At 42.4% G+C, this 23,670-nt stretch overlaps 2 protein-coding genes across 2 annotated transcripts; both read right to left on the minus strand.

Moving 5' to 3' along the window:
- Positions 1 to 591: 591 nt before the first annotated feature.
- Positions 592 to 17,424, minus strand: CENPI (centromere protein I). Its single transcript, XM_054641550.2, has 21 exons — positions 17,331 to 17,424; positions 15,647 to 15,957; positions 14,857 to 14,994; positions 14,397 to 14,515; positions 13,230 to 13,337; positions 12,087 to 12,135; positions 11,722 to 11,768; positions 10,970 to 11,059; positions 9,386 to 9,514; positions 8,975 to 9,139; positions 8,618 to 8,738; positions 8,323 to 8,411; positions 7,898 to 8,015; positions 7,734 to 7,798; positions 7,142 to 7,227; positions 6,560 to 6,695; positions 5,676 to 5,800; positions 4,568 to 4,616; positions 4,182 to 4,415; positions 2,287 to 2,328; positions 592 to 1,517 (listed from the first exon to the last, which is right to left on the minus strand). Exons 2-21 carry the CDS (start codon positions 15,843 to 15,845, stop codon positions 1,386 to 1,388), a joined length of 2,241 nt encoding a protein of 746 aa, XP_054497525.2. The 5' UTR covers positions 15,846 to 15,957; positions 17,331 to 17,424; the 3' UTR covers positions 592 to 1,385.
- Positions 17,425 to 19,898: 2,474 nt separating this feature from the next.
- Positions 19,899 to 23,570, minus strand: TMEM35A (transmembrane protein 35A). Its single transcript, XM_054641517.2, has 2 exons — positions 23,204 to 23,570; positions 19,899 to 20,426 (listed from the first exon to the last, which is right to left on the minus strand). The coding sequence occupies exons 1-2, from the start codon at positions 23,321 to 23,323 to the stop codon at positions 20,040 to 20,042; spliced, it is 507 nt and encodes a 168-aa protein (XP_054497492.1). The 5' UTR covers positions 23,324 to 23,570; the 3' UTR covers positions 19,899 to 20,039.
- Positions 23,571 to 23,670: the final 100 nt, after the last annotated feature.

Here is a 23,670-nt window from a genome sequence, read left to right on the forward strand (position 1 = left end):
CCCAGCCAACAGGAAGCCTTGTCTTCCTGGCTATTGCTTCTTTGAGATTCCAGCATAAGTGGAAATAACATTTCCAACACCATTTTGAAGGTAGCTGCACAGAAAAATTATAATACTCATTAAATGTTAGGGCCACATGTTGAAAGATATCCACTTGGAGGAATTTTTAATAGGTGGAGTTTCTCCTGTTGAAAAAATATAATCAGGGTTTTGAAGATCTGTTTCTCTTGACAAAAATTAGCAAGCAGCACTTACACTACTTGGGATAAGACAGATGAAAGAGAAGGGCAATACTTTAGACATTAACCAGATGTACTTGAGCTGAGAACTCTGGTACTCAACCAGTCTGATTTTGAGAGGATGAAGAAAGCAAACAGCTTGAGTGGCTCCAGAGTCGCTCTCAAGACTGATTCCTTTACTGAATCAAAGCACAGATTCACAATGCAAAATTCACTATCATCTAACCCAACTGTCAAGTGGTTACAACTCTGTTTCATAGTAGAAAAATAAAGTTCATTCAGATTTTGGAGACCTCAGTTCAGCTTCTACTCAGACTTAAAATGAAATGACAGGAGAAGATACATTTTGTAAAAGAGTTTTTTCAAAATGACACATTAGAAATATTTTACAGAATATATATTATACATATGTACTCAAATAATATACAACACCTACCAAGCTAAAAACACACAAAGGGAAAGTTACATTTGCACTTATTAATACAGAAAATGGTGAGCTGGTGGCAACACTGTGCAATAAATCATCAACTGAACTCCAGGTCAGTGTACTTTCCAGCTGTACTAGAACATCATTAGAACCAGAGTTAGCATAAAAACTGTTCCTTAAGCCTCAAAATGAAAATAAATTTCAGGAAGGTCAGTTTGGTCAGTCTGTTCAAAGTCATACAGAGTACAATAGGGGATTGGGAAGCTCACATTGCTCCAATCCAAGACATCCACAGCATTCCTGAAAGGCTGATGAAGATGTTTCTCATTACCTGCTGCTGAGGAAGGCAAAGCAGGTCACGGGTCAACATTACTTACAAATGAAGCACCACTGCTCACTGCAGTTTTGAGATGGAAATTTTGTTTTGTTTCTCAATCAGAACAGATACTCCAACAGAGACACAGCAGGGTGAAAAAGGTGGATGTCACATAGCTTCAGACCAGAGAAGTTTAGCAGGGACAAGAGGGGGTTCAGTGTTAGTGAACCAAGCCAGCCTCAACATCTGTGTCTTCACTTTCATAAGAGAGATGGCAGTACAAAAGTGCAGGTAAGAGTCAATGCTCCATTTCTCTTCTCTGAGAAAGGAAGAATTAGTGACAGAGTCCTTTAGAGTCTGCAAGTCTGCTCCAGATGACAGAAGAACTGCAGTGAGCCCCAGGTCACGCTTCCACATTGCCTGCCTGGCTGCGAGCAGCCTGGGAAACCCGACTGATGCTGCTCTCAATGAAGACCTTCAGCCCTTTCAAACCCTGGGTGTAGAGATATTCCAGATACCAGTCCCACTTCTTCCCCTGTAAACCAGAAAGAAGAGTCAGATGTGCAGAACAAAGGTTTACCTTTCTTAAGCCAATTTGGAAAGGTCTGCAAACTCTGCCTTCCTGTGGGACAACATCCACATGTTGGGTGACATCTGTAAATATCCACAGGGGTACAGGGTCATCTGCTGGGCCAGTATTTAGTATTTCTTTAATACTAAAAGTTTTTATAAATCCCACTTCTAGAAAAAGAAAAGTCTATTGGATCAAGAGGGAATATGTCAGGAACTCAATGAACATGGCTATTAAAGCCTTCCTTCCATCACTGGTGGTGATTCCTCCAGATCAGGTTTGAAGTACTCTGTGGCATAGGAAAGGAAACCAACTGCCACAGTATTTGCTCAGTGGAGGATTCCTGTTCAAAGCTGTTACAAAGCTACACAACTGTCTCAGAAATATAATATGAAGCAGAATTTGAATTATCAATGAACTATAGGTGCATCAAGAATGTAACTTTTTCTGGAGCCTGCAGAGAGCAATAAACAGCCCTGTCCTGACACTGCACTGACTCATGAAGGAAATACATAAAATCTCAAATCACTAGCCACAGATACTTAACTTTTCAGGTGTTGATGTCCTCTTGTTTGGCCCTGTTAAGAGACTGAATCACAGCCTACAGCTGGAATTTTCCCCCTTCCAAAATTTTTCTAGAGCATTGGTGAGTTTGGTGAATATTATAATCTCATCCTCTTCAACACACCTGCTGAAATTTGCCTGCTTTATTTACTAAAACAAGAAATCTTACCTTAATTAATTTGAAGTTGAAGGTGGTATCATCAGGACAAATCTTAAGGAAAGGAAATAAAACAATATCAAGTCAGATAAAAAGTATGTCCAGGGTTGGTGGGTCTTTGCTAAGTCCTCTCCTAAATCAGGAAGTGCAGACATGCAATGAAATTCAGAGATTTTTTAATCCTGCTTCAGAGGGGGCTTCCAGCATCATACCCTGGGCATAAGTGGCAAAGAAACATCCGGACCCTCTTGACCTGTGCTGCAGCATTACAGGATAGCAACAGGGAATATTCACAGGTATCTTTACCATTGTCTCTCTACAGTGTAAAAGTCTCCCTTTCTAAACATCATAAATTCACAAGAATGAGCAAGAGCAAGAGGAGAGAAGTGACACAGAAATCAGTGTTTGTTCCCCCAGTGCTGCAGAGCAGTGCCCTCTGGTGTCCCTGCAGCTCAACATTATTTCCTCCTGCCTCAAAACACATTTGTCATAGCTGCTAAGCAAAATTTCTTCTAGTTCTACAGTAGGAAGAGAATGCAAGAATTCCCCACCAGAAGGTTTTGGGGGTTTTTTAAGGGATTTTGAGGTTGGGTGTTTTTTGGTTTTGTGTTATGGTTGTGGGTTTATAGTTTGGGTTTTTTTTTTTTAACGTGCAAAACTTATAAAGAAAAATTAGGAACCTGTGTCAGGGAAAGTTTAGGTTGGATATCAGGAAAATGTTCTTCCCACTGAGGGTGATTGGGCACTGGAATGGGCTCCCCAGGGAAGTGGTGACAGCACCAAGCCAGACAGAATGCAAGAAGTGTCTGGAAAACACTCCCAGGCACAGGGTGGGATTCTTAGGCTGTCCTCTGCAGAGGCAGGAGTTGGACTTTATGATTTCTGTGGGTCCCTTCCATTGCAGGTTATTCCATGATTCTAGGAAGCCTCAGAACAAAAATTATGTGGACAAAAGATACGAGATATATACAACTTCTTTCCTTGGTCCAACAAAATCAAAATAGTTTCCTTGAGCAAAGACAAAAGCTGAGTTTAATGAGCAGTAAGACACAAACTAGCTTGATTCAGGACACTGAGCACATAACAAAGGCTAATTTGTCAAGTGTTCCTAAACACAATCTTTGCTTCAGCTTCTCAGGTGGCCCTTGCTGCATTCCAGGAGTCACACCTACACTTGCTCGAGCCTGCCAGAGTCTCTCACAACAAACTGGCATCTCTGTGCAGCCCTTGGACAGCCTACAGAACCTGGCTTCTTGGAGCAGCACACACATCTTGGGACAGTAACAGCTCTGGCAAACTGCTCTCTGCACTCTTCAGCAGCTGCACTGAACACATGGGGGCACCCACAGTTCAAGGGAACTCCTGGCAGAACTCACCAGACAATGCAAGACAGCTCCATGTTATCTTACCTCTGTACTTGAAGCAGCTGCTTGTATTTCTGTTTTAGTAAGCCAAAAAAGCTACCACAAGAGCCAGAAAGCACTGCTAACAAATTCTAGCATGAACAGCTGTATATAATTTAACCATGCATTCCTTGACTTTCTAGAGTTTAAATATTTAGATCACACTGCCTATTTTGTGGGGCAGAATGCACCTTTGGTAAGCTTTTACTGAAGTGTCATTTATTTCATTAATTAACTATTTTAGGTCTATCTCAAAACCTTCATGAGTACAAATTCACATCCAAAACTGCTACATTCATACATTCAACTGCTCTCATACCACACAAAGAAAGGCTCTTCAGCAAATTGTGCCAATAATCTAACAAACACAGAATGCCACAGCAGCTTTTGAAAGCTCAGTTGCCTCTACCACTCAGCCAGGACACAGAGACACTTCTCAACAGAAACAGTCAAGACAGAACATGTGATGCCATGAAAGATCCAAATCTTGGCCTACACCATTACCTGCTGCAGGAATTGAACAGAGTAGCCCATCATGGCTGGATGATAGACAATGTTAAAGCTGGTTTTTAATTCCTTCACTGCAGTTTTACTCAGCAGTTTATCATCCATACAAAGGCCTTGAGGATGAATATCCTTCTTGAATGCACTGGATGTCCACAGACAGCCCACCATAGCTATTATGTACTGGTTGTACTCTTGGTATGTCTGGCTACTGAACTTGAACTGCAGGATTTTCTGAGGGGGGAAAAAAAAAATCAATAAATAGCATCCTCAAAGCAGCTGTGTGCTCCCTCCAGTCCTTAAAAGATGGCCATTAGTACACCTCCCCTCCACTCAACCCAGATCCTTGCTAAAGTCTGCTCTAGCACATAATGTGTCCACAATACCTTTTTACTCAGCTCATTTTCTTTTGCAGCCACTAAGTTGGTTCGATACCTGAAAAAAAAAAAGCCAAAATAAAGAGAAAGTTAGGGGCCTGTAAATTTTTACTACATGTCTGTGTTGAAAAAAGCTGGAGGAATGTATCAAGAAAACTTACTTCCACCATGAGAAAGATCATCCAACTTTATTGGTGGAAGAGAGAGACATGAAAAAGGATTGAAAGGGACTTTATCACTTGGCAGAGTAGGGACATATCTAATAATATCAGTCTCTTAAATGATTCACACATGACCAGCTTGCCTGGGACAGTCACCTTCATAAATGCAACACACAAGAATGGACATCCAGCCTTTAAATCAGCAGAGAAATGCAGTGTGTTTTTAAGAAGGGAGACTTTCATTCACTAAGCAAAGAAACAGAAGCCACTGGAAGTAATGCAAGTTGACAGTTGTTCTATATAATAAGCACTAGCTCTTCTTATTTCCTAGAGACCTTCCTGTCATGTTAATTACCCTGCAGATTGCTTAAGAGAAAAAGCCACATGGAGAGCCCTGCACCAGCTGTCAGCTATTGGCCACTCTTCTCCTCAGATGCAGCCACTGGAACTAACAAGGCCAAGAAGTGCAGCCTTGGTGGTGGATCCTGCAGAGCAACAAACAGTGCTGTCTTTGGCCTTGCCAGCAGCATGAGGCAGTCCCAAACTCCTGGAGTTTGGAGGTGGAAGAAGTGCTTCCTACTCAGCACATGGGCACATGGCAGAACTTGTAAGGAAAACTCAAGTGTAGTAGCCAAAGAAGAGGAGTGAGAAGTTGTATAGGTACTACCATTAATCCCAGCTGGCTGACTGGGGAACTTCTTCCTTCACATATCAAAGATATGGAAATAATAGCAGGACTCTGACCTCTTTCCTGGTATCTTGGATAACAGACTTGAAAAAAAAAAAAGGAACTACAGCTGTAAAATCCTTTATCATGAAAGCTGGACACAAGTGGAATTTTTTCCTTTACCTTGCACAGCAAGAAGTAGATTCCAGGTTTTAACAACAAAGTCATTTCATTTCCAAAAGACTGAAAGAAGACAAGGAGTCCTTGCAGCCCACCCCTGTTGCAGTACCTGTACATAATGTAGCAGAGCTGATTCAAGTTGACAGAATCCATGCTGAGCAGTGCTGGGTAGAAAACCCCAGCAGGAGGCATTATCAGCAAAGGTAGGTTGTACTTCAGGTACATGTCACACACCTGCAGGAATGAAACACATCCAGGCTGATTATTACTGCCAAAGTAATGATTATTACAAACTGCCAAGGGAGTCAGAGCAACAGAGAGCATGACACTGAATTCCAGCCAGATCACCCAGAAGGGAAGGCCAGGGTGTCTTACACAAGTGTTGTTACCCATCAGTTTTGTGCATTTTTAGTGGACAAATTCAGTTACAAATAGATCCCAGAACTGTCATTGTTTTTTCAGCTATTCCCAGCCTGAACTGTAGGAACTGTTGCTGTTGTTACAGCATGGCTGGAGCTCACAATAAGCACAACTACAGAGAGGACATGAGGAAGCTGGAGAATACCTAAGGCTATTTGATGCTGTTCAGTTTGCCTACAGTACAAATTAGGAAAAAAACCCACATTTTTAAGGAAACATTTAACAAAAAAAAACAAGATATGTTGTTTCAAATTGAACTGATCACTGTTCTTTTCTTTAAAGTCAACATTAAAAAAGCAGGTTATGGCCTACTGTTAATTCTCCTTCCTCAGTTCACCTCTGAATTAAGAGCAACCACTTTCTAGCAGCATATTTACTTCTGCCTGTGGGTGCAACAAAAGCAGCTTTCTGCTGCAGAATATTCCACATACCACCAAGTATGTGGAATATTCTGGCATTTAATCACAAAGTTCTGTAAACTAGAATGAGGAAGATGTTTTTATGCTCTAGCTTAAAAATGCAAACAGCCTTAGGGGTACTTGAAAAGAAAGACAAAATGACTGGGATACACACAGTGCCATAGAAATCCAGAATGAAGTAGAGCAGGAAGGTGGAATTGTTCTCCAAACGCAGTGCAACAGTAGAGATCCATCCCACAAAGTGAACCAGCTCAGCCACCACGTTCACTAGCCCACACAGGGTGGTGTTCCTGCAGCAAAGACATGGCACAGAATTACAGATACTTCTTTGCAAACAGCAACATGGAAAAAGGTAAAACAAAATTGAAATTTATGCTTTTGCCCCATCAAATACTCAACAACAGATACTTGTTCTTCAATACAGGCAGTAAGACATTGTTTATCAGCACCATTATGAACACCCAGCTGTCAGTGTTACGAGGATTTTGAATTCTGGACACTTCAATTTCCAGTGTCAGCAGAAATACTTCTAAAGAAAGACAAAGAACAGGCCTGACAAGGTGGCTTACAACATAGCAGAATCATAACTGCATTATTAACCTTCTGGTTGGTCTTTAGGCTGGGTGTTAGGGCTAGAATATAGATCTAAGTACACTGTTGAGCAATGCACAGAACAAGGCTCACATTCTTTAAAGACAAACAGAAGAAGACAGAAGAAATCTGTCAAACATCTTACACAGAAGAAATCTCCAAATCCATTTGAATCACATTGCAATTTAACCAGTTCTGCAACAGCTCCTTCAGGCTCTCAAGAACACTGCACTGCAATAGGCAAAAAGAAATCAGGTTGATGACAATTTATGCAAGAGAATAATTCCAAACAAAGAATGCCTTGAGAAATGGTATATCCAAGGAAAGGTAGCAGGAGTTTCTCAGGAGCAGTGACATAGTTGCATGGCCCCTAGAACTGAATGTATGTGTTGTATATAGCTTTTCCTGGAGAATGTGAACTTCAAGTACTGAAAAAACTGCAATAAAACTGTTTAAACAAGTAGTTAAAACTGCAATAAAACAAATGAACTATTGTGTTGTGTGCTATCAGTTCTTTTTATCTCCAGTGCCCCAGCTTAATTCCAGTCAAAAAAAGGAAACTATCTTAAAGCACCTATTTCCTAAAGAAGTTAAACTATAAATATATTTTATCCTGTTTGGGCAGAGACTTCTCAAAAAGATGTTTCCTATAGTGTCCCTCAGACTGCTACCCCTAACACAAGTACAGAGAGCAGTATCAACTAGAACTAAACAGCCATTGTGTTCACTTGAATTACCTTAAAGTAAATAGATGATGTGAAAAAGAGCTGTGCCAGGGGATCAAAGAGATATGGCTTAATGTCTGAAAAAAATGAGAAAGCAGTATGATATCAGTGCACAAATTCTATGCCCTGAGATATCCCCACTGTCCAAGCTCACCCAAAGAATCTGAGGCACATACCAGAGAAACTGCTGAGGGGGATCCAACTCACGAGCCTCAGGATTTCTGAGCGGCAGCAGATGCCATCCCAGAGAGGAAGGGTCTTATACAGGAACTCTTCACAGGCAGAAAATCCCTCCTGAAAAGCAGAAGAAAAGCATTCAAAAAGTCAACTGACTGCAGCTTGCCATGCTCACATCACTCTGGAGAAAGCAAGAGGCTCACAGCTCATTCCTGCCATACTTGCCAGGATATTCAAATTATCATTCTTAGATTATTTTTCCTGCAGAAAACAAGGCCATTTCCAGAATATTGACTAGCCATAGGTACAAGTATTTTTCTCACTTGAGTCACTTTCTCAGAAATACTACAGGAAACAGGTAAGTGCCAGAAGCTCTTTAAGGGAAGACTTTGTGAAAGCCTTGGCTTCCACAAAACACACTTACCTGCAAGAAACATTCTGCCTTGTAGGCAGTTTCCAGGAAGCTCTTGAATTCTTCTTCATATGGGTTATCAACCACACACCAGGTGCATTCTGAACAGGAGAGAATACTGTACTTGAATACGAGCACAGCAAGAACAAGCACAATGAGAAACCAAATTCAGCTCTCCTCCAGTTGCTGTTTTAACACTCTATGGTTATCACTGTACATCTGAATAGCAAAGAACCATTACTGAAAAGTGAAAAGCCTCAGACATCCCTTAGCTCCCTACCTCACAAGATAATACTGAAGTTCTTACCTTCCTGGAGCCTCTGGCCCATCCAATAGTAGAGCCTCAGGTAAATAGATTCATCTTTCACACAATTCATGTAGTGAAGCAATAAGGGGTTTGTCAATACTGAACCCATCTGGGAAGGAAACTGCAAGAAAAAAATAAAGAATTATTCAGTATTTACATCAATAAACTGCCAGAGAACCTCATGTCCAATCTTTTTATCACCACAAGACCATTCACAGGACTCATCCAATCTCTTCAGTTAGGACTAGAAGCTCTGTTAGAATTAGGTAGCCCACACATTACTCACATATAAATAGGGCATAGAAGGCCATCCTTTAAATCTCCCAAAACATTCACCAAGAACTTCCTGAAACTCACCTCTAGACGGTGGATATTCTGTAGGAGCTGAGGGAAGGTCTGCAGCTGCTCCACTGGAAAAGACTCGTTTGGACTGTACAAATAAAACCAGTTCTTTTCTCTGTCCTCTTCTAAATGATTTGTGTTTGCACTACTTGCAGGTATAACCAACTGGGCATTCCATTTCTGTAGAAAGGAAACACAAATGACTCAGTTTCCAATGCAATTGGCTGCACTTATGAGCAGTGTTCCCAGAGAGACCCAGTTTTACAAAAAAGTTATCCAGGCTTTCATTAGAATTGTTGCATTTCTCTATAGTTACTCCCCACTTTCCAGTGCTGAAATAAAGCCAGACTCCCATTATTTGCCAATATTCCTAATGAAAAGCACTACTTGGCACCTTCCAGGGTGTGCCTCAGGCCCATAACATACCCTTTTTCGTGACTGAGGTTGAGATGTGCCTAAAAACACTGCTTGGGACAGGGGAGAGGTTCCTTGGTTTCTCTGCCTTACTGCAGTGATTGCAGCTTTCCATGGGCCCTCTGAGTTCTTGAAGTAAGTCTGGAAACAGAAATCAGACATCCATGCAAGAAGTTAAGCCAAGACAAAGCAATAGAAAGATCACTTTCTATTCTGATAAACATCACCACAGTCATGTAGAGACACTGGGCTCTACTTGACAGATTTTCCCAGCACAGAACTCTCATCATCCCTCAGTTTCATCACCTTTGATCTACAATTCAACAGGTGGGCTTTTATTTCCTTTGGAAACAACATCCCCCATTTCAGCAAGGATCTCCAACACTTCTATCTTATACTCTTAATTCACACCAATCATCAACTCATAGATTAAATCTCAAGTATACCTTAAAATTAAACATGACCAAAGTATGCTCAGTTAATAGAAAAATTTCCAGAATTCAGCATCAGTGACACCCACATAACAGAACAATGCCATGAATAACCAAATACTCAAATTAATGTAGATATTACTACAGCCAACTGGAAAAGCTAACACCTTTTCTGCAGAATTTTTTTGACATTTCAATGCCAATCAGTCTTTAAATTCTAATCAAGTGCCAAACCATCACAAAAGTATTCAGATTGGCTTGGACATAGCTAATCAAGCTTTTAGTACACAACACTGTGTTCATAAAGACAGGTGTAGAAATATTTGGGATCTAGTTGCTAGTAATTTACTGTACTTCTAAAAAATGCAAATGTGCATGTTAAAAAATGTAAATTTTCCAACAGATGACTGTGCAGCACAATGCAAAGTAAAAATTTAGAGAACAATATAAATACACAAGCAGATTGAAATAAATTTTATTGAAACTCAATTTGTCTGCATATAAATTAAATGTCTGTTCTAAAAAAACAACAAAAAATCTCAAATTTTTAAGTCTATCCCACTGAAATAAAATTTTGTTGCACAATTTAGGTCTCCCCAGATGCTGTTTTCTCTTCTATATCTGGTTCTGCTACATGTTTCTACTTGGTCAAAGGGCTGAGAACAGAGGCCTCTCTAAAAGGGGAATTATTTTTTGCTGTTCCTTGCAGCTCTGACAAATCCATTTCCTACATTTTTTATCTGCTTTTTTTCTCTCTCCTATGACACAAACTTTCCAAGTACAGAGCTACTTACTGACTTCCATTGCCATTTGTACTTGAGAATGGCAGCAATTAGCACAATACCTTGACAAATTAGACAGTTTGTTTCCTTCAGAACATAACATTGTGTAAAATAATAATAATGAAACCCAGCAGGAACAGCAAAAGGATTAAAGTAATCCTCATAGAATAAAGGTAGATGTCATTCCTTACCAAATCATCTCATTATGATGAAAAGGAAACAAAACACAAGGCAAAGAATCCTTATCTAAACCTGATTTTACTCAGTGAAAAGAGAAAATGGAATTAATCTTCACCAGTAAATCTGCTATAGCTTAAATAGAAAGCTCCATACAAATACTGTAGTAAATCCTGGTTTTGAATTGACTAAATCTAATTCCTTACCTTCATTTTCCCAGGAAGGGTTATGGTCACCTGTTCTGGGCAGAAAAGTTTGTAAAGTGATAGCAGAGCTTGCAGATGAGACTGCATTCCCTGTAAAACAACAGAACAAGAGGGAGAATACATGAGGTATGTTTTAATATAGAAACTGAATGCTGTATTTTAGAAGCAAAAATCCCCAGTGATCAGTAAAAGTTAAATTCCCAGAGCTACACACGATCAAATAATCATAGATAAACAAATGAAGGTGACAGAAACAACACAAACTGGGTCAATTAAATAACAATAACAAGAGGACTGAAGACCTTTCTGTAGTCATAACTGATAGAAAGGAATTTAACAAAGTTATAAAAAATAATCTTCTGCTGTGTAAAAAACATCTTATTATAGCTATGTTTTTTTCTTTTACAAAAAGGAGCAAGTCCTCTACAATCTTACATTTTTCAGACATTTTTGGTACCACTTGAAAAAGGAAGATGAATAGAAAATTAAAGACTAACAGATAAATGAAGCTGCCCCTTGCTTCAGAGATTTTACCATACATGGTCACATTGATCTCTGCATATATCACTGCATGTGCTCACAAAACACACATGAAAATTAGGGATGCACATGCAAGAGAAACTCTGATGCCACAAAGACTAAAACCTACAGTTCCAAGTCCAGTCATTCCTCTCCACTGTGTAAGGACATCAGACTTAGAGAGTGTACTATTAACCACAGTCCAAACTGTACAACATCTGAAATCAACTCACCATTTTTGCTTGGAGGTCAAGCAGTATCCTAATCCGAAAAGGCTTGACTGGAAATACAATTAAGAATATAAAGGATTTTAAAAATACCATAGTAGACATCTAAGCAAAAGTTACATAAGTAACATTTTTATTATAAAATCATGACAAAGCAAGCAGAACCAATAATTCTTATCTCTAGGGTAATAGAGAAGTTTCCAATTCAGCAAGTGTTACACCAGGTTTTGCCTGAACTACCATTCACTCTTCCTCACATTAAAAGCACAATATTGGCTAATCACTGTATCAGCTGCATTGGAAGAAAAGGCAGCACCAGCAAACAGAATCAGAAATAAAATGGTATTTTAGCTCATACAGATGGGACTCACCATTTTCCTTCCTGGTCAGCAGGTAGAGCAGGTGGCAAACGTAGGGGCACTGCAAAAAGGGCAGCCATGAGCTCTCCTGCTGCTGCAGACACAGCCAGGACACACAAAAACCACCACAAAGACAGCCCCACACAGCAACTTCATTTAAAACCTCATCTGCACTCTGAGCAGTCCTGACTGGAACCAAGCTGTTTAATTAACCTGGATCATTTCTTTTGGAACTTGGTCTAGAAATTACAAGAGTGAGCAGTGAAAGTGCAATTACATTTTCAAAAGGAAAGGCACCTTTGAACCAATATACTTTTTTAGAACTTTTAACTGCAGTTGAGGCTGTAAAGAGTCTTAAACTAGTTTCAAACTAACTCTGATGCACTTTCCAACTGACTCATCATATCTGAAAAAGCTATTTCAAACATTAAGGCCTTAAATCCAGTTTTATTGAAAGATTATAAATGAAGTTAATCTAAAACCATTAAAAACATTAAAAGAAATATAACTCAGAACTTTGGGAACTTGTTTTAACTATAAAACATCCTAAAGTGAAAGAATATTAACAATTTCATACCTAACAAGACTGCCAAGATTATCTTATTATGCACTGAATCTAAACACTTTGCAATTCCTGGATTTTACAGTTGCCATATGGCAGAAATTGCCTGAATGCTTGTTCTCTTTTAAGCTATATTTCAAATTAATTAAGTAGAACAGCAATTAGTTTCTCACCTTAAATAAACACTGCTCTAAATTTTTTCCTTTTTTTCCCTTTTTGCCCAGGTATACAAGTCAGCTTCTGCCCAGGAGCAGGAGACTTTACCTGCAGATGTCTGACAATCCCAGAGGCCACTGTTACTCTTGGGAATTTATACAGAATAAATGTTCACACTCTTGTAATACAGCGTAGCAATGCTTGGAAACATGTTAAACAGACAGACCACAGCAATCTTACAGTGCTTGCCTGTTTGTGGATCTAAATTACCCAGCAATCTTACAATGCAAAGAGAAAATAAAAAAAAGAAATCCTGCCATCAGAAAATGGTCTCTAATCAACACCTACTCCAGACTAATTCTAGCATTAATATGTATACTACTAATGAACATTTAGGTTTATTTTATCAGCTCCATATGTTCTTCAGTTCTCCTTACCATCTTCTCATCTTGCAGGAAGGAGAAGAAGAAACCATAGAGGGCATGAAGCTGTTCCTTGTGATCAATGAAGTCAAACACTGTGATCAGCCACTTCAAAAAAAGCAGCTGCAGACAGGAAAAAAAACCCACATGACATTAAGTGATGGGCAAAAGCAAGGCAGGGGAATCAGAATCCAGCTCCAGAGACATGATCAGTAAGGATACACAACACACCATTGTCAAGGATAACCAGGGAGCTACAAACAGTCCAGGGGGATTCAGATGAAGAAAGTCTGCCAAGGGATTCACCAGGTAAACAACTGACCCCATCACTGCTGTTGGCAACTGGGTTTTGGTTTCTAGAACCATGGGACCCTATCTGTGTATCAGTGGTGATTGGGAGAGAGGGAATCCAATAAACAGGGCACACATGGGCTCAGCCTGGAGAAAAGGAGGCTCAGGGGGATCTTCTCACTATTTACAACTCTCTAAAAAGAGGCTGAATTGAGGCAGGGGTCAGTCTCTTCTCCCAAGCACAAAAGGGATAGGTCAAGAAGAAACAAGCAACAAGTTCTGCCAAGGAGGATGAGATTGGATAATAGGTGAAATTTCATCATGAAAGGGTTGTCAAGCACTGGCACACACTGCCAGGGAAGTGGCTGAATCACCATCCCTGAAGGGATTTAAAAGATGTGCAGCTGTGGCTCTTGGGACATGGTTGGCTTGGCAGCAGTAGATTAATGGTTGGATTCTGTGTCTTAATCTTTGCCCATCTAAATGATTCTACCACATAAACCTTTGAGCAGACCATATGAACATAAAAAAGACTCTTTTCCTAATGTTAGTCATGTTGCCACAACCAAGGTGCACATGACCTGAGGGATACCTCACTGAAATGAAAGGATGCCTCTCATAGTAGAAGTATTTCATAGAAATCTTGGTGTAGACACCATTCCTGAGGAGTTCAAAGATACAAGATAAGCAGGAACCAAATCTCCACAGAAACTTAATGTGTTTCTTGGTTGCCCATTCCAGCAATGGGCATCTCTGCCAGTCTTGGTAAATGACAGTATCTTGTGTAAGACCTTGTACAATAAAACCTCAGGATTTTTGATTCCTCAAAATACCCAGTTCTTATGGTTCCTGTACAGAAGCAATAACTACTGTAAACACTTACTAAGTTACCTGGATGTTGCCTGAGCATTTGCCAACACAGAGCCAAGACACAGCTGTAACCACAGAATTTTCTGGTATCACTGAGGCAGGAATCAGGCTCTTCAATAAACGAGTATTCACTGTATCAGCTGGAAAAAAAAAAAAACAATTTCAAGTAAGATGGTGCTCATGTACCAGGTTCTTCAATATTGTTTTGCAGCTTAAGTCAAAATTCCCTCTGGAGTAAATTATTTAGAGCTTTCTTGCTCAAAGTAATGGTGTGTATGAATTTAGTAAGGACTTACCTCTACCTCAAAATGATGACAAATAATTCATTCCAGCTTAACAAAAGAAAATGGAAACTACACCAAATCATGCCAGAAAAATTAATTTTATGCTACAGTACCATAAACACGTTCTCTCAGCAGGTTTGATTAGAGGGGAAAGGCACATTCACACAAGATACACCAGCAGTATAGAAATGCTGTACCAAATCTGCCACTGAGCACCACGTTCAGCAGTATCTCAAACCCTTCAGGGGGCAGCCCTTGTTTCAGGGCAGTGCTTTCCACAGCATCCAAGTGTTTCTGCACAACACTCTTCTTCTTCAGTGCAACACAGTCTTGAGCTAGGAAAAAGAAACAGGACAAGCACAGGTGAAACAACTTCTGAACAGAAATTAACTTAAAGCTTCTCTGGACTGTCCCTGCACATACTCCTTTTTCTTGACATAGTAACAAAGAAGAAAAACTTCTAAGACATTAAAGACACATTACATAGCTCAGGGGTTAAAGAGGGAAAAGTAAAATTATTCTAAAATTATTAATATTATAATAAGAAAGATGTAGAGAGACTTCTTACAAGAGCATGTAGTGACAGGACAAAAGGAATGGCTTCAAACTGAAGGAGGTTTAGATGGGATATTGGGATAAAATTCTTTACTGTGAGGGTGGTGAGGCCCTGGCTGAGGTTGCCCAGAGAATCTGTGGCTGCCCCATCCTTGAAAGTGTTCAAGGCCAGGCTGGATGGGGCCCTGAGCAACTTGATCTACTGGAGGGTGTCCCTGCCCATGGCAGGGGAGCTTGGTCCTTTCAATCCAAACCATTCTATGCTATTTCTTTAGGTTTTTTTTACATTGTAGTAACACAAAACTTCTAAGACATTAAAGAAATAATACATAGCTCAGGCATTAAAGAGGGAAAACAGAAATAATTTTTTAAATTAAGAATGCAGCTATCATCATCTCAATCCTAGATAGCCACCCCAAAAAATTTCCTCACCTTTCTCAAAGTAGCTCAAAGCCTGCTCTAGAGACCCTTCCTGGCTCTCATATTTTTGATCATTAGCAGATTGATTATTCTGCAAACTTTTTTCAGAGTCAATTTTCCCTCCTTTTCGCCAGGCAGAGAGATCAGTCTGGCTTTTATGGTGAACGTGCAGAGGCTGCTTTGGGGTCTTGGAACTCCTCCTTCGTTGCATCTTTTCAGACTCCCAGCTGAGACTGGAGAATTTTACTCATTTGTCACATGAGAGCCAATCCTTCCTTAGGTAAGAAAAGAGATCAGCTGAGGAATGTCAGAGAGCTGGTTCCCTGCAAGGAAAAGAAATGTTTATTTTCCTGACAAGCAGATTTTAGAGGCATCCTACATAACATGAGAGTAAATTCAAAAGAAATAGTTTAGAGCTGACTGCTCCCCAAAAGATCAGACAGGATCCTCAAAGATAACAGTGTAACAAAACTCTCATCTTACATTAAAAAGGAAAAAAAATCCCAAGTAAAAATTAACACAAACTCCTTTCAAGTTAAACATTATCTGATACAATCTTATATAGCATTTTGATAAAAAAATCAACATAACCAGAAAGTTAACATAACAAGTTTTATTCTAAGTTAATTTTTTACATTATTATTTTCCTTACTTCTATTGCGTGCACCAATACAACCTAGTCAACAAGTCATGATTCTCTGCAAGGTTAGGTACAGATTGTAGAGGATCATAACAACACTTTTCTTCCTATTTCACAAAAATTAGATTATTCTGCAGCCTTCCTACTAAGCAGCTTAGATTGGAAAAAATAAGAAATTTGGGTAAATTTCCAGATAAGGCACAAGAGCTATCAATAGTGCCAAACTGCACAGCTGTGGGTGAAATACACCCACAAAAAGTGGCTTTTTCTCCTCAGTATGCCGGAGAGATCAACTTTTTACCCATAAAATAGGAAATTTTGCTACGATCTCCTGAACTCGGTAGAGTGTGCACCCCTGTCCCTGGATTGCTGGAACCTATCTTTCCTGACACAATAAAACACAATGACTTTCTATTCATACTCCTCTCACTTCCTTACGAGGTTACAATCATCATTATTTCCCTATAGGCGTGTTTGTCACTTTCCTGTACAGCAAAGCTCGGTGACCACACTCAAGAGTACAGCACCAGCTTTTTCTCAGCTCCCTCAGCACCTTCTCTACATATGTTTTGTTTTCTTTTGGCCCGCAGGAGTTCTACCAGAAAGGTTTGGTGAAGGAGAGAGCGGCTGGAAGGGCAGTTCTGGCTGACAGCGAGTCCTTCGGTGCCGACACGAGGAGCGTGGCAGCAGCACCCCTCACCCCCTTCCCCTGCAGCTCCCACCGCGATTTCCCCAGGGCCGCCCGGGCCATCCTGAGGGGACGGAGGTGGCGAGGCCTGCCCGGCCCTGGGGAAGTCCCTGACCACCCCCTCACACAGCCGCCGACCCTCCCGCTGCCCTGGCCACTGAGTGCCCCTCTCACAACCACTGCCCATTGCCGGCACCGACCACTGACCCTCCCGCTGCCCTGGCCACTGACTGCCCCTCTCACGGCCACTGACCATTGATCCCCCCGCTGCCCTGGGCACCGACCCCCGCCGCCACGGCCACTGACCCTGCCGCCGCCCTAGCCCCTCACCATCCCACTAACGGTCCGTCTCTCGGGGCAGCACTGACCATTGCAGGGCAGTTGACCCTCTTGCCGCCCGGGTCACCCTTCCCACATCCGCCTCCCGCCGGCTCCAACCGTCCCTGCATTCAAACCCCGCCGCCACCGCCCGCACATGCGCACTGACCGCCTGACTGCGCGGCGCGGTCCCGCCCATCCGCTCAGCTGCGCATGCGCAGCTCCGTCACCGCGTGCGGTGGGCGGGAATGACGCCGGTGGGTGTCTGCGCATGCGCGGTGCGTGGAGGGCGGGAAGTCTCCGTGAAGGGGGGGAGTCCCTCCCCTCAGGTGTGTCCGCATCCGTCGGGCTGGGAACGGCAGCCTAAGGCTACGTTTTAAAATAGAGAGGCGGGGAAAAAAGGCACAAATAAAGCGAGGCAGTAACCCTGAGGCCGACCGGAATGAAATGAGGGGCGTGGAGAAGAAATAGAAATAAAGAATTAAAGAAAAAAAAAAAGGGAGAGTAAATTAGCATCGAGGTCTTAGAGAAGGAGCGGATCTGTTCTTGTCACTTCCAGCGTGCACAGATGGCTGGAAGCGTCCAAAAATAGCTGTTTAATGCTGAGGGGCAGTGACAGAGGTCAGCCCGCTAAGATAAATACAGAATTCTTATTTCTGGGCTCCAAGATGAGTTGTCTCGTTCTTTAACAAAGAACGTGCAGCCTCTGCTGCGGGTCAGTTGTTCATATCCATGCAAATGTGAAAAAAGGGGTTTTTTAGTAGTCACTGAACAGTCTGAAGCTTTTACAGAGAAAGGCTTTGCTCCATGGGATGCTTTATTATTATCATCTCTACAAGCTCCAGTGAGGAATGTTACAAAAGATAAACACAGCCATTGTTCCCAAAGGTTCCCTGGGCTGGCTGCCCAGGTGAAAGGGCTGCAGCAGTTCAGTGGTGTGGGAATGCTCAGCATGGTGTGGCTTGGAGTTGGTGGTATTTTTATTTGGTTTTGAATTAAAACACAATTAATAACCCCAGTCGGGGCATGGTAGTTAAAGCGTCTTTTGGGAAGTAAAGGGAATTCTGTGTATATATTTTGGATGACCTTGAGATAGTCTGTGAGGATGAGATTGTCTATCAGCGGTGGCCTGCTGCTTCCTTTGCTCAGGGTGCACATCTGATAAGAGAGATTTAGTCCATCTGAAGCTCTGGGAGGAGGCTTTTTCAGCATTTATATATATTTTTGCTGCTAAAACAGATGCAGCCATATATATATATATATACACACACACACACATATAGGGCTGCATCTGTTTTAGCAGCAAAATTCAGAAGAAAACAGTATGAACATCCATTTTCAGTTCATCAATTTTATAGAGATACAATGCTGACAGTTTACTGGAGTTACTTTTTCTCACTTCTGCATTGAACTGTAGCAGAACTTTATTTGAGACTGTTTCAGTAAAATACCTAAATGTTTCTTTGAAATATCTGTGGTTATTAATATATAACCAAGTAGAGTTTATCTAACTTCTACTCTGGATCACTGTGTCTCTCAAATTGCCTGACATGATTCTGCCTATTTTAGGTGGAGTTTTTGACCAGAGGGAAACGTTTTCAGACACATCTCTCAAATAATAAATTTGTTTCTATAAAGACATTTTTCTCCAAATTTCAAAAAGTTTATTTTTGTGACTAATTAAAAAAAAAAAAAAAAGGAAAAAAGGAAAACTTGAGAACAGACAAACATTAAGAAAACCAGACAAATTTCAGAGGTAACACATGCTCCTTATGACACTCTAAGATTTCAGATACAACACAGGGATTCAGGCTCTGGTAACAGGACTTATCCCAGCTCACTGAGGCTGTATGTGGGATGAGCAGTGAGGTACTGCAATTGTTCAGACCCTCATCTACCAGAAATTAACAGCAATTCTATAAAGTCACAGTAGCTGTGGGGGGAGGAAAAAAGGAAGTTGCAGGGAACTGGGAGCACAATGCTACTTGCCAACATCAGAGAGATACTTTGGAGTTCTTTGGGCAGTTCTCCTCCCCATCCCATCTTCTCTGCCAAGAAGGGTAAAGAGATGCCACTGCCTCGTGTAAAGCAGGCAAAAAACTACTGTTATCAGGCCATTGTCCCAGTTTTGGAGCCTCTGCACAGAAATCTAAGATGTAAACAGAGCATCCCATGTTTTCTCTGGATAAGCATTCCATAGAAAGGACTGAGCACAGAGGCAGCAAAGCCCAAGGACCCCCTCTCTCCAACACAGCAAACAGCACTTTTTTGGTAACAGGGTCCCTTTTACCCCTTGACCACAGAAAGGGAAATGCAGATGTGTGTGTGGGGCAGCACAGGGACACTGGTCATGGCCTGCCCACCCTCTGTTCTGGGCAGCAGCAGCACCTAGGCCAGCTCTGCTGCTGCCCAGGACCATCTCCCCAGTGCAGCAGTGCCAGGGTGTTCTGAGTGCCTGCCCAGATGAAGGGTCTCAGGCTGGTTTTGCAGCTCCTGCTGAGGCCAGCACTGCTCCAGCCGGGTCGCTGACTGCCTCCAAGCTGTCCCTGTGGAAGCTAGCTTGTGTTTTTCTACATTACAGGGCAGCAGCAAAAGCAAGACTACAGTGTAGACATACCTTGTATCTCTCAGACCCCAAGCGCAACTTTATTTAGACAGACAAAAAAAAAAAAATGCAAGTAGGTAAATAAAAACCAAATTTTCTGGGTGATTTTGGAGAGAGCTGCCTCGAGGGTCCGTGTTTCCTCACATGCACTCAACTAGGATACCTTCACTTTGCCTTTCTCGGGAGCTGCTTCATGGATGAGTGGCTGCTCATCGCCGTTCACCGACAGCATCCTCTTCTCGGGCGGCAGCTCCTCAGGCTGCCGGGCGATCAGCAGGCGGCAGGTGAGCAGGATCCCAAACACCAGGGCGTGGGCATAACGCTTCAGGGGGTCCCCCACGAGCTGGTGGAAGAAGAGCACGGCCAGCACCAGGAGGAGGAGCAGGAAGTTGGCCACGTCCTTGGGGCGACCGGGCACCAGTGTCATGACAATGCCGCACGCCACTTCCAGGGCGCCGATGCTCTTGCGGAGGAGGATGGAGCTGACTCCCATCTTCTTGAGCATGGGCAGGGCCCGCACGTAGCTTTTGTACGCTCGTTTCTGGAACCAAGCAGCCAAGGACATCATGTGAGAAAGTGAAGGCAAAGGTGACTTCCATTGAAACAGATTGATGTGCAACACGACCTAAAAATTATTTCAATTGTCACAGACCTCTCTGGCACAATACCCAATCTGTAAAGCTTCTGTTTGGGGGTATATTAAACCATCAATCTGCAATTTCCCCTTTCTGTGCTTTTGTCTCCTCACTGGAAAACAGTTCTGCAACTTCTCATCCATCTTTGGAACTACAACCATGCCAGGTGTACCTTACCCTAAAATCTGAGGTTCTGATTGCTGGAATTAGCCATGCAGAACCCTGTTATTAAAACAAAGAAAGAAACAAAGAAACAAACAAACAAACAAACAACTTTCTAAGGGTACCTTGTGCTTTAAAATTTACTAATACACCCAATACCTGCATAGCCAAAGCACAGCAAGTAAATACAAGTCTCTTTCTACTCCAAAGCAACTTACAGTAGTTCTGGGCAGTGCAGGCTTAGGGTGGGGCTAAACATCAAAGCTGAGATTCACCAGTCCTATCCTGTGCTTACATACCTTTATGATCCTTTCTTTCCTCAGGTGAAAGCAAGCTGACATTTGACATTTTGGTTCCCTGGTTTATGCTGGATTTAGAAGCAGTGTAAGCTGCAAGACTCAGCCTGCTTACACAGCTGCCTTATTCTTTTGGGGGAAAAAATAACCTTTGTCCTTACACAAGTCCAGGTTCTTGCATTTAAACATTAGGTGCTGGTGGCCTCACTGTTTTGTTTGGGTTTTTTTTCTCTTTTTGTTTTGCAATCAAGTATTTCCTTTGTATATATTTTTTAATAAGGCTCTTATATTCAGTGTGAGACACTGAAATTATTTCCACTTATACTTGAGTATAATATCCCTGAAGACATTCTTGCCATTGTATTTTCAGTGTGAGGGCAATGGAAGCCAAATCTCAGTTACAGGATTGTTGAGCTCTCACAGGCACTGCCAGACTGTGGATTTACTTCCATATAATTATGGAAACCTACATTACAGGCATACAGAACTTTCCCACGTCTCCATAGATTTTGTTGCTTCCTTCTGAGAGGAACTGATGCTTCACAGGTGGTTAAAAAATATCCAGCATTGTCATCTTGGCTACAAAATAACTGAAGATCTCATGACATTTACTCCAAGTGTTTGCATTGTAAGGATGTATTTTAAACCATCAGTGACTAAAACTTCAGAGCAGAGTATTTTTAAACAGTTGTGAAAAATTCAACATTTTTAAGAAGTGTACTATAAGCATGTCCTAGAGTACTCTGGTATTTTAGTATTTTATTAGGCAAGCTAATGTGTTTTCTGCCAAATGAAAAACTACAAGTTTGGTGCTTTAGGTAGATAACAGAGATTCTCTGTTTGCTGGGGCAAAAGCCCATCCTCATAGATTAGCAAGGTCAGGTTTTTCCTGTCTGCATGACCTGACAGACCACCACAGGATGCAGCCCAGCAAAGGCAGGAGAGCCTAATGAGCCATGAATATGTAACATGAATATGAAGAATAATGGTGCTGTGTAATGTCTGCTTTATAAAACCAGAGATCATTCCTACCTGTAGGCCTGACTCTTGATAAAGCAGAAGGGGACACAGAAGTGAAATATTTTACAGAGCAAGCATTTTGCAATGCTCCTAAAGTCTCTGTGCTTTTTTTTTTTCCTGTAGCAGAAGCTTAAGAGCTTTGTTTTCTAGGGGTTTTACCTCATGTGTCTCTTGCCCATGAGTTACTTCTTGGGGATTTTCCTCTGTGAGATCCCTGTGCTGGGCTGCAGACTAGGCACTGCAATTCAGATGTTATTTGAGAGCTAAGGAAAAGCAGCTGGGCAGGTGGAGCAAAGGGAGAGGACAGAATGTGCTGGAAACTTCCAGCACTATTTTTTTAAGGGCACAAAAATTATAGTAATCTTTTCAACCACCACAATAAATAACTTGGAAAGGGGGTGGAGGGGAGCAGGAGAATAAATAAACACAGATGAGGAAGCAAAATGTGGCAGCCAGTCCCTCACCTGCCTGCAGCTCCCAGAGCTCTGCAGCAGGGCTGGCCCTGAGCAGAGAGGAGCATAAACCAGTTCACCAGGTAAGAAATGCACACAGTGACTTCTCCGTCCTCTCTTCACCCCTTTCCTCTGAGGCAAGGGGGGGACAGGCTCATTTCCCAGGCCAAAGAGAATAATAAGAAGACTATTAATAATACCTTCCTCTTCCAGCTAAGAATCTCAATGCATTTCACAGTCATTAATTAATCCCTGCACAAGTCTGGTGAGGTAAGGACAGCCAGTGTCATTATCCTTGCTTTAAAGTGTGGAATTTTGAGGATGAACATCTGCCAGAGCAGGCATCTGCTTTTCCCACCCCCATCCAGGGGATAGGTTTCCCCTCGGGGATCAGCTGTCCCCGCTGTGTGTCTGGCACTCCTGCAGGCCTTGTTTTTACAGCCCCTTGTGTCCCCATCTCCTGCAGGCTGTGTGTGCTGTGCCACCCCATCCTTGCCTCCCCTCCCCATCCTTATCCACCAGAGGTTTCTCCGTGGATGGGCTCAGCCGGAGCCAGGCAAGGGCTGCCAGGATATCCTGGGCACTGCGTTTTATTGGCTTCTCTCCATGTCTATCAAGTAATGAGTCAGATCAGCTTCTTCCCCCTCCTGGCCCTCGCTCGGGGTTCCAGGGCCGTCACCCCCTGCGTCCCCCCTGCTCCTGCTGCAAGGCGGGAGAGCCCTAGAGCACCTCCCTGCGTGCTGCCCGACTTACCATCTCATTGTAGGCATCCCTGCTGAGCCGGGGGGTCAGCTTGATCGTCCCCATAAAGACGAAGAAGAGCCCCAGGGCCACCGAGAGGGCGACAATGGTGATGGTCCTGGGAGATGCCATAGAGCCGCAGGGATCCGCTCCTAGCGAGGCCTTGTGGCTCTGGCTGGCAGCCCGGGCGGGAGGGAGTCCGTCACCATTGAAGGCTGTAGGAATAAAGCTGCAGAGGCAGGAGGATGACAGCGGGAGGGGATTCAGCCTCCTCCACTCAGCAACCCCTGGGTCCTAAAGCCCTGCAGCCAGAGCCAGGCAGCTCCAGCACTGGAGCGCGAGAGGAACTCATCCTCTTGTTTCCTTGCGTGCTCCGCAAATCGCCCACAGAAAGCCGAAATGGAGTCAGTTCTAGGGATGTGGGATGGCAGCCAAAGGCAGAGCACAGTCATTCCTTAGTGGGAAAATGAGGACATGTT

The sequence above is a fragment of the Agelaius phoeniceus genome, chromosome 14 (genome assembly GCF_051311805.1).
Source record: "Agelaius phoeniceus isolate bAgePho1 chromosome 14, bAgePho1.hap1, whole genome shotgun sequence".
Classification (NCBI taxonomy): domain Eukaryota; kingdom Metazoa; phylum Chordata; class Aves; order Passeriformes; family Icteridae; genus Agelaius; species Agelaius phoeniceus.

Coding starts and splice junctions, on each gene's coding strand:
- CENPI (XM_054641550.2), bottom strand. CDS start 15,845: ATGCAACGAAGGAGGAGTTCCAAGACCCCAAAGCAGCCTCTGCACGTT. Junction 11,060..11,721: donor TTGACCTCCAAGCAAAAATG/GTGAGTTGATTT, acceptor GTTGTTTTACAG/GGAATGCAGTCTCATCTGCA. Junction 2,329..4,181: donor CTGTTCAATTCCTGCAGCAG/GTAATGGTGTAG, acceptor CCTTTCCTTAAG/ATTTGTCCTGATGATACCAC.
- TMEM35A (XM_054641517.2), bottom strand. CDS start 23,323: ATGGCATCTCCCAGGACCATCACCATTGTCGCCCTCTCGGTGGCCCTG. Junction 20,427..23,203: donor GGGATGCCTACAATGAGATG/GTAAGTCGGGCA, acceptor GCTTGGTTCCAG/AAACGAGCGTACAAAAGCTA.